Raw genomic sequence first — 13,120 nt, 5'->3', positions numbered from 1 at the left:
GCGGTGCCGGTGCCGTTCCCGGAGCCGTTCCCGGAGCCGTTCCCGGTGCCGTTCCCGGAGCCGGTCCCGGTGCCGGTCCCGTTACCGGTGGCGGCGTCGGGAGGGCGGCTCCGCTCCCCCCCGGCTGCGGTCTCGGTTCCCATGGCGACATTTCCTGTGGCAGCCGAAAGCGGCAGTGCCGGCGGTGCCGGGGGTGCCGGGAGGGCCGGGCCGGCCGCGCCGCGCCGCCGGGCGGGGATGCTGCGGGGCTCCGGGCAGAGCCGGTAGCCCGCCGGGGCCGGGCCGGGCCGGGCCGTGCCAGGGATGCAGGGCAAGGGCAAGCTGCTGCTGGTCCACAACGGGCGCATGGTGAGTGCCGCCGGCACCGGGGACCGGCACCGGGACCGGGAGGAGCCGCTCCGGGGGTGCCGGGGGTGGGCACGGGGCTGGGGGGGGCTGGGGCTGGGGCAGGAGGGGCTGTGGGGATGGGGCGTGTGGGGCTGGGGGGGGGATGCGCTGCTGGGATGGGTGAGTAGAGATGTGTGGGGATGGGTGTGTGGGGATGGGTGTGTGGGGATGGGTGTGTGGGGATGGGTGTGTGGGGATGGGTGTGTGGGGCTGGGGAGCTTGGGGCTGGGGAGCTTGGGGCTGGTCGGTGTAGGGCTGGGTGGTTTAGGGCCGGGGAGTCTGGGGTGTGTACCAGGGATGGATGGGGAAGAGCAAGGATGGGGCGAGGTGGGGCTGTGGGGCCAGAGATGGACGAACAGGGCTGGGAGGTGCAGGGCTGCCACAGGGGGCACGGCAGGGGTATGGGGGTGGGCTACCAGGGGGCACGTTGTGGGGCCGGGGTGGGAGGCAACGGGGGGCTGGGCTGCGTGGGGCTGGGAGGACACTGGCCGGCCAGGCCCAGGGCACGGCTCCAGGGTGGCCCAGGCGGGTGGTGGGCGGCCGGCACGCCCCGTGCGGGCTCTGCTCATCTCCCCGAGGTGCCACGTCCCCAAGGGAGGTGCCTGGGGCAGCCCAGGGGGATGCTGCGGGACCCGGCGGTGCCCGCTCCTGGGTGCTGGCTCTCCGGTAGCCCCAGGCCCCGAGGCAGCGAGCAGTTTGTCTGCCTGGGGCTGTGGTTCTCCTTCCTTCCCTCCCCTCCTCCCCTCCTCTTCCTGTGCCGGGGAGGCTGCTTCTCTCCTCCCCGGGTAGCTGCGGGGTGGTAGCAGCAGGGTTGTGGCCGATAGCATCTGCCCTTTCCCCATCGCTGAGCCCAGTGAGAGAAAGTCTGCGTGCTCGCTGTGAGCCCCGGCGGCTGTGTTGTGCTGGGGGGGAGCCCCACGTCCTGCCCCCGCCACGGGGCAGCAGCCCCAGATAACAGCAGGGCGGTGTTTGCCGGCGGCTCGGCCCCTCGCCCCAGCTGCTTGCCCTCCCTCACACCTCTCCTCTCCACCCCACAGGGCCCGGCCGTGTCGGATGGAGGTAAGGCTGCTCCTCGCATCGTCACCCGGGGAGGGGGAAGCCCCGCCGTGCCCGGCCCCCCATGCTCGGATGGGGCCCTGGGTGCTGGAAGCTGCGGTGCTGGCTGGGTCACGCAGAGCCCGGTAGCTCCGAGGGGAGGCTGTCTGTTTGCCAAGTCATGCCTCGCCTTGGGCAGAACACGAAGGGCAGGGAGCAGAGCAGCGACCTGCCTCCTCTGCTGGGGAGCCACGGGGACGCTGCCCCCCTCCCACTGGCTCCGCCGGGGGACCCCTCCTGTGCGCCCCGACCTCCGCTGGCAAGTGGCCCTCTGCTCCCCGTTGTCACCAGTCAGACCCGATCAGGAGCTGGCTGGCCGTGGGGACTTCCCTCTTTTAGGAGGAGGGCTGCATTTGAATGCAGTCATCTCTGTTCCCCTCGGCTTCCTTTAAGGCCAGGGCTGACCATTTCTGTGCCCCCAGTGGCCAGGGACAGAGAAGCAGAGAAGGGAATCGAGGCGCAAGCGTGGTCATAGTGCCAGAGGAGCCCCCCACCCATCCTCCTCGCCGCCTGCCCCTCGTCTCCCTGCCCTTCTGCTTCCCCTCCCCGCTGGGCGCCTTCCCCACGCGCCGCTTTGTTCCCCTGGGAGATGAGTCACACGTGGAGTGACGGTGACAGCCCCGGGAGGGAGTGCTGTCACGCCGGAAGGTGCCGGCTGTGCCATCGCGGCGCCGTGCCATCACGGCGCTGGGCTGCTGGCGATGCTGCGATGCACGGAGCAGCAGCTCGGCTCCTCGTGCTCCCACCCCGACACCTCGCAGGCTCAGGGCAGCCAGGACGGGGCAGATGAACTTGGGGCAGACACCGGGGGCGGCGGGCACCTCGGGGCTGACTTAGCCCCGGCCGCGCGTGCCCTCAGGCAGGACGGCCGTGATGCCCAGCAGCCGGACCTGAGCCTTTCTCTCTCCCAGAATTAAACGCCTCCAGGGCCCGGGGCAGCAACCACAGCGTGAACAGCCTGCCCGCCCCGCAGACCACGTGCAGCTCCGCACACGGCTCTGTGGGCAGCTGGGCAGAGTCCTTCGAGACACTGCTGCAGGACCGCGTGGCCGTCACCTACTTCACCGTGAGTGCCGCAGCCCCGACCCCGCTCCCCGCGCCGGCCGCGGCAGCCATCCTGGCCTCGAGCATCCCACACACCGGGTGCAGCCGGGCCAGCAGCTCTCTGCCCCCCAGGAGTTCCTCAAGAAGGAGTTCAGCGCCGAGAACGTCTACTTCTGGCAGGCATGCGAGCGCTTCCAGCAGATCCCGGCCAGCGACACGCAGCAGGTACCAGCCCTGCGGCTGAGGCTGCGTCACCCGGGGGATGTGGACAGAGGGAGGGAGGTGGCAGCCACGTCACTGTGTCCCCGGGTGCTGTGTGCGGGGTCCCAGTGGACTCCCGGTACAGGAGGCTGGGGTCTCTTCTGGTCAGGACAAGGGGATGGATGCGGTGTGCATCTGAAGAGCCACAGCCAAGGCTGCCCGTCCCGTGGGGCAGGCTGTGCCTCTCCACCCTTGGGGCCGCAAGAGGAGGGAGGGTGCTGCTGCCAGGACCAGGGCTGGGGAAAAAAAGAGATGCAGGGCAGGGAGGGGGACCGGGGGTGTGGGGACAGGGCCAGGTGGCTCCTCCAGCAGGTTGTACCTTTGTGGAGAGAGTGTCACGTTGTGCCCAGAGCTCGGGGCTGGATGTGGGGCTGGTGCTGGTCCTGAAGATAGCTCTGGCTGGGACTTGGCCCAGTGCCCAGGGGCTCGGAGGGGAGGGGGTTCCTGGCCCCATCCTGACCCCCACTCCCAGCTGGCGCAGGAGGCGCGGCGGATCTACGACGAGTTCCTCTCCAGCCACTCGGTGAGTCCCGTCAACATCGACAGGCAGGCCTGGATCGGGGAGGAAATGCTGGCCACCCCCTCCCCAGACATGTTCCGCCTCCAGCAGCTCCAGGTGAGACAATCCCCCCCCCCCCCAGCCCCGCTCCAGCAGCCCCCCGGGGAGCCGTGGGCTGGGGCGCTGAGCGGGCACCTCCTCCCCTCGCAGATCTTTAACCTGATGAAGTTTGACAGCTACACGCGCTTCGTGAAGTCCCCCCTCTACCAAGCCTGCCTGAGGGCCGAGAGCCAGGGACAGCCCCTGCCAGACCTGCGGCCCCACTCCCGCAGCAGCAGCCCCCCCCCAGACCTCAGCAAGGTGAGCGGGATGCAAAGGGGGGGACACAGACCCATCCTGGGGCCGGTCACCGTCCCCACCGTGTCACAAGCCCGGCCACGGGCTGATGACAGAGACGTGGTGGGGGACAGAGGCTGAGCCTCCTCTCCTCGCCCCAGAAGTCGAAGCTGAAGCTGGGGAAGTCCCTGCCTCTCGGCGTGGAGACGGCCGGCAGCGGGGCCACCCGCAGCCCCCGCCGCTCCTTCCGCAAGGGCGAGCGACGGGAGCCCTCCTGGGCAGGTAGGCACCGTGTAGGGCAGCTGGGGACAGCCCCGTCCCCACGCCGTCCCCATCCACGGGTGTCCGTTTGTCCTAGACGGGGGAGAAGGCGGTGGAAGCGCCGTGCTGTGGAGAGAGTCCCAGGGCTCCCTCAACTCCTCTGCCAGCCTGGACCTGGGCTTCCTCTCCTCGGCCAGCACAGCCGCCAGCCCCTGGACGGAGGTGAGTCCTCGCCGCGCCGGCCCCGCGCCGCCACCGGCCCTGCTGATGGCGGCTCTCCCGTCCCGCAGGGCCATCGCAAGAGCCTGGGGGGCAGCGAGGCCGAGGCCAAGCCCACCAAGTACTGCTGCGTCTACCTGCCCGACGGCACGGCCTCGCTGGCCGCTGTGCGGCCCGGCCTCTCCATCCGCGACATGCTGGCTGGGATATGCGAGAAGCGCGGCTTCAGCCTCCCCGACATCAAGGTGTACCTGGTGGGCAACGAGCAGGTACGGGGCAGGGGGGCTCCGGGCAGCGGGGCTGGTGCGGCGTGGATGTGCCCGTGCCAGGAGCCTGCTGATGCGTTGGCTCTCGCAGAAAGCGTTGGTGCTGGACCAGGAGTGCTGCGTGCTGGCAGACCAGGAGGTGAAGCTGGAGAACAGGATCAGCTTTGAGTGAGTGTCGTTTTCAGGATTAATGCCTTCCAGTCCACATCATCCCCCCAACCTCCCTGCAGAGCCGCTGACACCTCTCGCGTCTTCTTCCTCCCCGCAGCCTGGAAATCTCCTCCCTGAGCAAGACCATCCGCATCACGGCCAAGTCCACCAAGCGCATCCGGGAAGCGCTGCAGCCCGTGCTGGGCAAATACGGCGTCAACGTGGAGCTGGTGCTGCTGCGGCGGGTGAGGGCTGCCAGCCACGGCACTGGGCTGGGGGGTCTGGGGGGGTGGGGGGCAGCGATCCAGGCTGAGCTGGGCAGCGCCAGGTGGGTGCACTGTGTGCCGGGCAGCCCCTGACCTGGCGGGGCTGTGACCAGCGAGCTCAGATGCTGGTGTCATGGGCTCTCCGCCCGGCCACCCTTGCCATGCACCGCATCACACCGGTGTGACGCTGGGGTTTTCCGATGCAGCAAGGTGAGTCGGCAGCGCTGGACCTAGAGAAGCTGGTTAGCACGGTGGCTGCGCAGAAACTCGTCCTGGAAACGCCAGCAGGTAATGTCTGGGGACAGCCGTGTCCCCTCCCGAGCCATGTCACTCCCCCGAGCTGTGCCAGCCCCTGAGCCCATCCTGCTCACGGGGCCGGGCTGCTTTCTGCTGGCCACGGCTCCTGCTCCCTGCGTGGGCTCTGTCCTGTCACCAGCCAGGACCGTGGTGCTGAGCCCTGCTCCTCTGTACATTGCAGACATGAGAGTGACAGAGAGCGCCGAGGCTGCGGCCGCCCCCTCCCCGCTCCGCAGTGAGGTGAGTCCCAGATCCTCCCTGCTCAGGAGGGGAGATGCCCCGGGCTGCGGGGGTGCCGTGGGGTAGGGGTGCCCGCTGCAGGGGCAGGAGCAGGCTGCCGTGGGCCGGGGGAGCGCTGCCTCCCTGCCCCGGTGCTGAGCCCGGCCGCTCGCCGCAGGAGGGAAGCCCGACGGGAGCAGAGGCCGACGCGCCGTGGGGGATGCCCTCCTCCTCCTGCAGGTCCCGGTCCTCGGCTGCCACCAACCTGAACCGCCGCACCTATGACCTGGAAGGTGAGAGCCCAAAACCCACGGGACTGGGGCAAAACACAGGGTGGCGAGGGGAGCAGGGTCCCCGCTGCGCCGGGGATGGGCACGGGGTCCCGTGGGCACAGGGTCCCGAGTAGATGTTGCGGGTGCTGCGTTTGGGGTCACATCAGGCCGAGGCGTTTAGGAGCGGGTGGCGGTGCCGGGCTGAGGTGCGTGTCCTGCTTTTCCCCCAGGGCTGGTGGAGCTGCTGAACCGTGCCCAGAGCTGCCGGGCCAACGACCAGCGGGGGCTGCTCTCCAAGGAGGACCTGGTGCTGCCTGACTTCCTCCAGCTGCCGGGGCAGGACGGCAGTGCCTGCGGGGGCTCCGATCAGCCCAGCGCCCCTCACCCGGGATCCGAGGGGAACAACCACCCCGGCCCCGCTGCGGAGCCCGCGCCGGCTCAGCCCGCGGTCGAGCAGGAGCCCCGGTGAGCCCTGCCCCACGCCCGCACCCAGCGCTGGCGCCGCCGACACTGCCCGGACCGCAGATTCGTCAACGTCCTGTCCCAAACTCGTGTCGTGTTGCTGTGAGTGGTTGAGCAGCTGCCGTGCCCCTCGGTGGGGCCACGTCCTGGTGCACATCCAGGGAGTCCTGTACATAGTTTGAACCCCCCGCTGCAAAGCACTCGGCAGCGTCCCGCGCACGCCTGGCACTGCCCTGCCCGGTGCTTCTGCCTCCCCTGCCTGGGGCAGGGCTGCCTCGGGGTGAATCCTGCTTGCGCCAGGCTGGCACGGCCCCCCGGGAAGCAGCCTGCCAGACGAAGGGCGTGCGGGATGGAGAGGATGTGGGTGGATGGGGTGGCAGGGCAGGGCAGCCCTGGGCCCCCGTGCCATGGGCAGGCAGGGATGGGAGAGTGGGTGGGGATGGATCTAGCCCCATCCCGGCAGTGGGTTCCCATGGCAAGACCCTGGAATGGGGGGGCTGCTGAAACGGCCCCCTGCCCTGCCCCTGCTGGGGCAGTGGGCTCTCAGCCCTCGGGGCCAGGCTTGCCATGTGTTGGAGGCACCGGAGCAGTGCAGCACCTCTGGGTGCTGAGCATCTCAGCCCGCCCTGGGTGCTGCCGGGTGCCCAGCGTGCCCAGCCTGCCCGCGCGGCCAGACCCGGCTGCGCCCTGGGCCACCGCTCGGTCCCCACTGCCCGGCCAGAGGCAGAGGGGTGGCCCAGGGCAGCCTCCTGGGGGGGGAGCACAGCCCCCGGGCTGGCCCCCAGGGCTGGCACAGAGCCCTCGTGTGTCTCCGTGGTGCTGCTCGGTCCTGTCCATGGTGTGAAACCGGGGGAAATAAAGAGCATTGCCTGGAAGCGCTTCCCTCGCCTTCCTTCCTGCCCCGCTGGGGAGCCGGGCCATGCCCAGGGGTGGCCAAGGGATGCTTCTGGTGCCATCACCTCCCTGCGCCCCAACTACCCCACAAAGCCCCTCAGGGCCAGCCCCCACACCCCTGCCAGTGGCCGCGCAGCCCCCAGCTGTGCTGCCCTGCCCGCGGGAAGGGGCAGCGCTAGCAGCCCCATTTCCCAGCCCCACTGGTGGTGTAGGGCACACCACAGGGTGGTAGGACTTCAGCCCCGAGCCTGTCAATGAGTGACAGCCCGAGCTGCCAGGGCCTCGCGGGTTAATGATTGCGGGGGCAGCCGGGCAGCGGCCACTGCAGCCCCCAGGGACAGGGCAGACGCGGCCACCGGCCGGGCATGGGGGCTGCGGGGTGGTCCCAGGCTGCACCCCCTGGCTGGAGGGCCCCCCACGGCCCTTTTACCCCGGAGAGGCCGCACACCTCCCGTGCAGTGGTTGCTCCTGGGTGTGTAACCCGGTAAACTCCAGGGGGTCCCTGGGCTGCCTTAGCCATGGACTGTCCCCAGGCACCGCCAGCACCCCACGTACCTGAGGGGTCTCCCCTTGTGCCTGTAAAGCCTTCATGCCTGGCTTTTTTGGGGTAGGGAGCTGACAAATTACTCTGTGAGCCGTGGCTTAGGGGCACGTCCTCATCACACTAATACCGGCACATGGATGGCACCGTCCCCTCTGGATTTGGCATGGCACGAGGCGAGGGGGATGAAGCTCTGCCCCCCAGCTGGGTCCCAGGCAGGACCGGGGTACCCTCGTCCAGCACCACGCATGTCCCTCGGTCCCCGCAGCGCCCAGGGAGCAGCGTGTGCTGCCAGGCTGACCCAGGCCAGGGTCACGCAGTGCTCCACGCCCCGGTGGGCACGGCTTGCGGCACAACGACGCGCTCGTGGGCACCGGCAGGACCCAGCGGTGCTGGCTCCTGGCATCCACCTCCAAGCCCCAGAAGAACGGAGGTGGCACGGCCCTGTGGCCCCTCCGCATCCCGCCTGACAGCAGCAGCCACCCCAAGGACCTTTGGCCCCAGCTCTCCCCTCGGCTGCCGTGGGCACGAGCTGGCCGGGCACCTCGTGGGTGGATGGAAACTTGGCCGGAGGTGCATACACGGGGTAATGATAAACGGCAGCGGGGCGGCGGTGACGGCAGCGCTGGCACCGCTCCCCGCCCGCCCGGCCCTGCACCGCACACGCTGAGCAGCAGCGGTCCCTGCAGCTGTGTGCCACCATCGCCGGTGACATGGAGACCACCCTGGTGCCTGTCCTGCCAGCAGGACCCTGCCACGATGCTGGTGCGACTGCTGCCACCGCGCTCAGCCAGGACAGCAGAGCCGGGCCCCTGGTGGGTGATGCTCGGGCAGCTGCGAGGATGGAGGATGCGTGCATGGCCTCACCTCCAGCAGCGACACCTCCTCGTCCTCCTCCTCCTCCTCCTCCTCCTCCTCCTCTCCCACAGAGGATGAAGCACACGGTGCTGAGGCCACATCAGTGGCCACCCCACAGGACCAGGGCTCCAGCACGGCCCCAGGAGCACAGGGCGATGCACAGCCCCGGGCAGGCGAGGAGGGATGTGTGGGGCGTCCTGGGGGCACCAGACCCCGGGGGCGCGTGCCCCATCCCGCCCCAGGCCGCGGCTGACGTGGGCTGTCACGGGGTTACCCATTAACTGCAGGAATTTCTGGGGAGGAGGTGAGTGGCAAGCAGAGGCGAGGGGCAACGCTGGGCTCCTTAGACTTTGCTCTTGGCGTGCATATAAAGGGCCCCGGTGCCCCGCGGGCCACTTTGCCAGAGGGACGCGTGGATGTGGCATGAGGACATGGCACTGCTCTGACTGCTTGGCCAGCCCCAGGTGAGCAGGGCCCCGGGGCAGGACTGGCTGCTGGTGGCTCCGATGGGGCAGGACCCGGCTGTTCCCAGCTCCCTGCCCCATGCCCACCAGCTGACCCCATCCCATGGGCCGCTTTCCCTGCGGGAGCCCTGGGGGTGGCACGGTGGCAGCTGGTGGCCGAGGGGACCACGGGGATGGTGCTCCTTGGAGGTGCCACCACTGCGTGGCTGCCTGCAGCGTGCTGGGGAGGTGGCTGTCGGAGCGGTGCAGCCATGGCTCCGCCACGGTGACGTGTGGCCGCTTGTGCTCAGAGTCACCCAGAGCGATGCTGCCGTACCGGAGGGAGAGCCCGGCCATGCCCCGCTGCCCAGTGCGGGGAGGAAGGGTGGTGCACGGGCCTCAGTTCGCCTACTGCCCCAGCCCCCCAGGTAGGTCCTTCCTCCTCCTCCTCCTCCTCCTCCTCCTCACCCTGCAGAGCTCAGCTCCGCTTCCACGTGCCGGGCAGGGTCCCTACCTGGCACCCTCCAAAGACGGGGCCATAACGTGGGTGCCACCTCTCCCCAGCTCTGCACAGGCTGCCGGGTGCCCACGCCTGTCCCTTCGCCGTGAGCACGGTGACCTGCCCTGACCATGGCTTCCTGTGCCCCGGCTCCCCGGGGAGGCTGGTGGAGGGCATGGAGCGCTACGAGCTGGACGCGCTGCCCTGGCAGGGGCCCCGGCTGGGCTTGGACGAGCTGCAGAAGCCAGGTGAGGTCCCCGCAGCGCCCCGGCACAGAGCACCCCAACCAGAGCACCCGGCGTGGAAGATGCTTGGCACCCCGGGGTGCTGTGGGCAGAGCAGAGGGAGGCGGAGGGGACCTGGGGACCGGTGGCACAGCCGGGCATGGGGACACGCGGCCGGCGTTTAACACTTTCTCTTGTCTTGCGCAGAGCTGGGGTGCTGGGCGAGGGTCCAGTCCATCTGTGTCTCCCTTCTCAAGGTGCCCCTGATGTTCGGCTTCCTGTACCTCTTCGTCTGCTCCCTGGACGTGCTCAGCTCTGCCTTCCAGCTGGCCGGAGGTACGGCCACGGGGGCAGCGGGCAGCCGGCGGCACCGCTGCTCCGGCACCCTGCCGCTTGCGCTCTCTCACAGGCAAGGTGGCCGGGGACATCTTCAAGGACAACGCCATCCTCTCCAACCCCGTGGCCGGGCTTGTGGTGGGCATCCTGGTGACTGTGTTGGTGCAGAGCTCCTCCACCTCCACCTCCATCATCGTCAGCATGGTCTCCTCGGGGCGTGAGTGCGCTCCCTGGGAGCCGAGGCTGGGGGACGGGGTGGCTGGAGGGGGCCACCCCGAGCTGGGACACGTGGGGCTAGCGGGTCTCTCTGTCCCCAGTGCTGGAAGTGCGCTCTGCCATCCCCATCATCATGGGCTCCAACATCGGCACCTCCGTCACCAACACCATCGTGGCCCTCATGCAGGCCGGTGACCGCAGCGAGTTCAAACGGTGCGAGCTGCTCGGGGCTTGTGGGGGGCTCGAGGTGGGGCTCGGGGCTGCCCCGTGCCCACACGTGGGCTCCTCCATGCAGGGCTTTCGCTGGTGCCACGGTGCACGACTGCTTCAACTGGCTGTCCGTGCTGGTCCTGCTGCCGCTGGAGGTGGTGAGCGGGTACCTGCACCACGTCACCCGCCTGGTGGTGGCCACCTTCAACATCCGCAGCGGGAAGGACGCCCCCGACCTGCTCAAGATCATCACGGAGCCCTTCACCAAGCTCATCATCCAGGTCTCCTCGTGCTGTCCCCAGGGGCGGTGTCCTTAAAGCTGCTGGTGGTCCCCCGGCGCTGCTGTCCCTTTGGCGGTGGTGGCCTCAAAGCCTGGGAGCGGTGTCCCCGTCACGGCGAAGATGTCCCCAGGCTGGGCGTGCTGCCAGCCCCCAACCACCCTCTCCGCCGTGTTGTTGCAGCTGGACAAGTCGGTGATCACGGGCATCGCCACGGGGGACGAGAGCCTGCGCAACCGCAGCCTCATCCGCGTGTGGTGTGGCCCCGTGCCCCCCCAGGTGAGGGGCCCCTGGCCTTGCCATGGGGCTGGGAAGGGTTGAGAGCTGGGAGGGTGCAGGCTGGCCACCCCAAAAGCACCCCAAAGAGCGGGGTGGGCCCCGTGGAGCCACCTAAAGCCTGCTCTCACCCTACAGACAGCTGCCGGGGGGCTTGGGGCCCCCCCAAACTGCACGTCCCCCGGCCACTGCAGCGGTAACAGCATGGAGAGCCTCCACAACGTCACCAGGCAGAAGTGTGAGTGGGGCTGGGGGCTGCCGGTGCACGGGGGGCTGGGGTCAGGACGCGTGGCAGGGCTGGGAGATGCTGGGCTGGGGGTTTTGGGGCTGGGGGTGTGTGTGTGTGTGTGGTGGGGGCAGGTCTGTGAGCGGGGCCGGGCTGGCCCCAGGCCCTCGCCCAGCCGTGCTGTGGGGCAGGTGAGCACCTCTTCACGGACACGCCGCTGCCGGACCTGGCCGTGGGGCTGGTGCTGCTGGCCGGGTCCCTCGTCGTGCTCTGCACCTGCCTCATCCTCCTGGTCAAACTCCTCAACTCCCTGCTCAAGGGGCAGGTGGCCAAAGCCATCCAGAAGGTCATCAACACTGGTGAGTGGGACGGGGACCACCGTGGGATGAGTGGGATGGGGGCCCACCTGCTCCAGCCTTCCCTGCCTGCCCCCGGCCACCCCCAGGCCCAACCCTGGCTGCCCCTAACCCCCAGCTCTGCCTGGTCCCCAAGTCCCCTGTCCCCATCCCTACCCGCTCCCCGCTCTGCTTATGGCTGTCACACCCTCCTGGTGTCCACGTCCCCCTTCCCCATCCACCCTGGCCACCAGCCTCCTGCCTGCCCCGAGCCTGGCCCTATATGCAGCATCTGGCCCTATATGCAGCATCTGCCCCCCCAGCTCCCTCCCCAGCACCGTGTAGGCGCTTTGGGCTGCTCCCAGCTGATGTTCCCCTCTCTGTGTCCGTGTCTGTGCTGTGGCAGACCTCCCGCACCCGTTCAGCTGGCTCACCGGGTACTTTGCCATGGTGGTGGGCGCTGGGATGACCTTTGTCGTGCAGAGCAGCTCTGTCTTCACCTCGGCCATCACGCCCCTAATCGGTGAGTCCCAGCCGAGCCTGGTTCCCTGCCACCTGCCGGTCCCCACCACGGTGGCCCACGGATGCTGGGGTCCTCAGATTTGTGTCCCCAGTGGAGAGCACGGGGTGCTGGCAGGCGATGCAATGGCATGGGGTGCCTGTCCCACAGGCTTGGGGGTGATCAGCATTGAGCGTGCCTACCCGCTGACCCTCGGCTCCAACATCGGCACCACCACCACCGCCATCCTGGCTGCCCTGGCCAGCCCGGGGGACAAGCTGGCCAGCTCCTTCCAGGTACGGGTAGCCAGGGGACTGGGGGAAGCCCACACACCCCCGTGTGCCCAGGCTGACGAGGCAGCTGTCCCCGCAGATCGCCCTCTGCCACTTCTTCTTTAACATCTCCGGCATCCTGCTGTGGTACCCGCTGCCCTTCACCCGCCTGCCCATCCGCATGGCCAAGGCGCTGGGCGAGCGCACGGCCAAGTACCGCTGGTTCGCCGTGCTGTACCTCATCGTCTGCTTCCTCCTGCTGCCCTCCCTCATCTTCGGCATCTCCATGGCGGGCTGGCGGGTGCTGGTGGGGGTGGGCGCCCCCTTCCTCGGCCTCCTCTTCTTCGTGGGCCTGGTGAACGCGCTGCAGGCGCGCAGCCCCGGCCGCCTGCCCAAGTGGCTGCAGACCTGGGACTTCCTCCCGGCCTGGATGCACTCGCTGCAGCCGCTCGACAACCTCATCACGCGCGCCGCGCTGTGCTGCACCGACCGCTGCCGCAGCCCCGAGGGCTGGGACGAGCGCGAGGGCGCTGCCCGCGACAAGGCCAGGCTGGGGCTGGACAACCCCACGCTCTCCTACCCCGAGGAGATGCCGGGTCCCGCGCTCCGGGTGGGCTCCCCCCGCCTGCCCCCGCACGGCGCCACCCGCCTCTAGTTGGTACCGGGCTCCTGGCCTCCGCGCTGGTTTCCAGTGTCCCCGTTCAGCTGGTGTCTAATAAAGGCCGAGCACCCAGGTGTGTGAGACTTCACCTGCCAGCCCCAGGTGCGTGAGACTTCAGCTCCCGCCCCTGCGAGTCCTGCTGGACACCCACCGTCCGCACCCATGTCTGTACATCGCCCGCACGCAGCCTTGCAGCCTGCCCCGGGGCCGCGCGGGTGCCCAGCACTGGGGAAGCACCAAGCATCTTCCTCCACCTCCCTCGTCCCCAGAGGGCTGAGCCGGTGGTACAGGGTTGGCGTCACATCGCCCAGTGTCACG

General features: G+C 69.3%; 2 protein-coding genes across 3 annotated transcripts; both read left to right on the top strand.

The window, feature by feature from the left end:
- Positions 1 to 160: 160 nt before the first annotated feature.
- RGS14 (regulator of G protein signaling 14) lies at positions 161 to 7,102 on the top strand. The gene is made up of 15 exons (XM_066977009.1): positions 161 to 348; positions 1,425 to 1,446; positions 2,394 to 2,548; positions 2,659 to 2,751; positions 3,260 to 3,403; positions 3,497 to 3,646; positions 3,784 to 3,904; positions 3,981 to 4,105; positions 4,174 to 4,371; positions 4,460 to 4,536; positions 4,637 to 4,763; positions 4,991 to 5,072; positions 5,263 to 5,321; positions 5,479 to 5,593; positions 5,803 to 7,102. Exons 1-15 carry the CDS (start codon positions 304 to 306, stop codon positions 6,039 to 6,041), a joined length of 1,752 nt encoding a protein of 583 aa, XP_066833110.1. The 5' UTR covers positions 161 to 303; the 3' UTR covers positions 6,042 to 7,102.
- Positions 7,103 to 8,656: 1,554 nt separating this feature from the next.
- SLC34A1 (solute carrier family 34 member 1) lies at positions 8,657 to 12,890 on the top strand. 2 transcript variants are annotated; one of them, XM_048080423.2, is made up of 13 exons: positions 8,657 to 8,791; positions 9,082 to 9,198; positions 9,335 to 9,517; positions 9,701 to 9,829; positions 9,903 to 10,046; positions 10,147 to 10,258; positions 10,341 to 10,536; positions 10,717 to 10,812; positions 10,948 to 11,047; positions 11,227 to 11,394; positions 11,777 to 11,893; positions 12,041 to 12,165; positions 12,242 to 12,890. In XM_048080423.2, the coding sequence occupies exons 2-13, from the start codon at positions 9,096 to 9,098 to the stop codon at positions 12,794 to 12,796; spliced, it is 2,028 nt and encodes a 675-aa protein (XP_047936380.2). In that variant the 5' UTR covers positions 8,657 to 8,791; positions 9,082 to 9,095; the 3' UTR covers positions 12,797 to 12,890. The 2 variants fall into 2 exon arrangements, with proteins under 2 accessions (XP_047936380.2, XP_047936381.2); XM_048080424.2 differs by lacking the exon at positions 8,657 to 8,791 and having other exon boundaries at positions 9,751 to 9,829.
- Positions 12,891 to 13,120: the final 230 nt, after the last annotated feature.

This window comes from Anser cygnoides, chromosome 14, assembly GCF_040182565.1.
Source record: "Anser cygnoides isolate HZ-2024a breed goose chromosome 14, Taihu_goose_T2T_genome, whole genome shotgun sequence".
Classification (NCBI taxonomy): Eukaryota; Metazoa; Chordata; class Aves; order Anseriformes; family Anatidae; genus Anser; species Anser cygnoides.
The sequence above is the reverse complement of the archived record's forward strand: the minus strand, read 5'-3'. Positions and strand labels throughout refer to the sequence as shown.

What these genes read in the sequence shown, in the direction of transcription:
- RGS14 (XM_066977009.1), top strand. Translation starts at nt 304, where the DNA reads ATGCAGGGCAAGGGCAAGCTGCTGCTGGTCCACAACGGGCGCATG. An exon ending in CCCCCCCAGACCTCAGCAAG is followed by an intron (nt 3,647 to 3,783) that starts GTGAGCGGGATG and finishes TCCTCGCCCCAG; the next exon opens with AAGTCGAAGCTGAAGCTGGG. An exon ending in AGCTGGTGCTGCTGCGGCGG is followed by an intron (nt 4,764 to 4,990) that starts GTGAGGGCTGCC and finishes TTTCCGATGCAG; the next exon opens with CAAGGTGAGTCGGCAGCGCT.
- SLC34A1 (XM_048080423.2), top strand. Translation starts at nt 9,096, where the DNA reads ATGCTGCCGTACCGGAGGGAGAGCCCGGCCATGCCCCGCTGCCCAGTG. An exon ending in GGACGAGCTGCAGAAGCCAG is followed by an intron (nt 9,518 to 9,700) that starts GTGAGGTCCCCG and finishes TGTCTTGCGCAG; the next exon opens with AGCTGGGGTGCTGGGCGAGG. An exon ending in GGCCATCACGCCCCTAATCG is followed by an intron (nt 11,894 to 12,040) that starts GTGAGTCCCAGC and finishes CCTGTCCCACAG; the next exon opens with GCTTGGGGGTGATCAGCATT.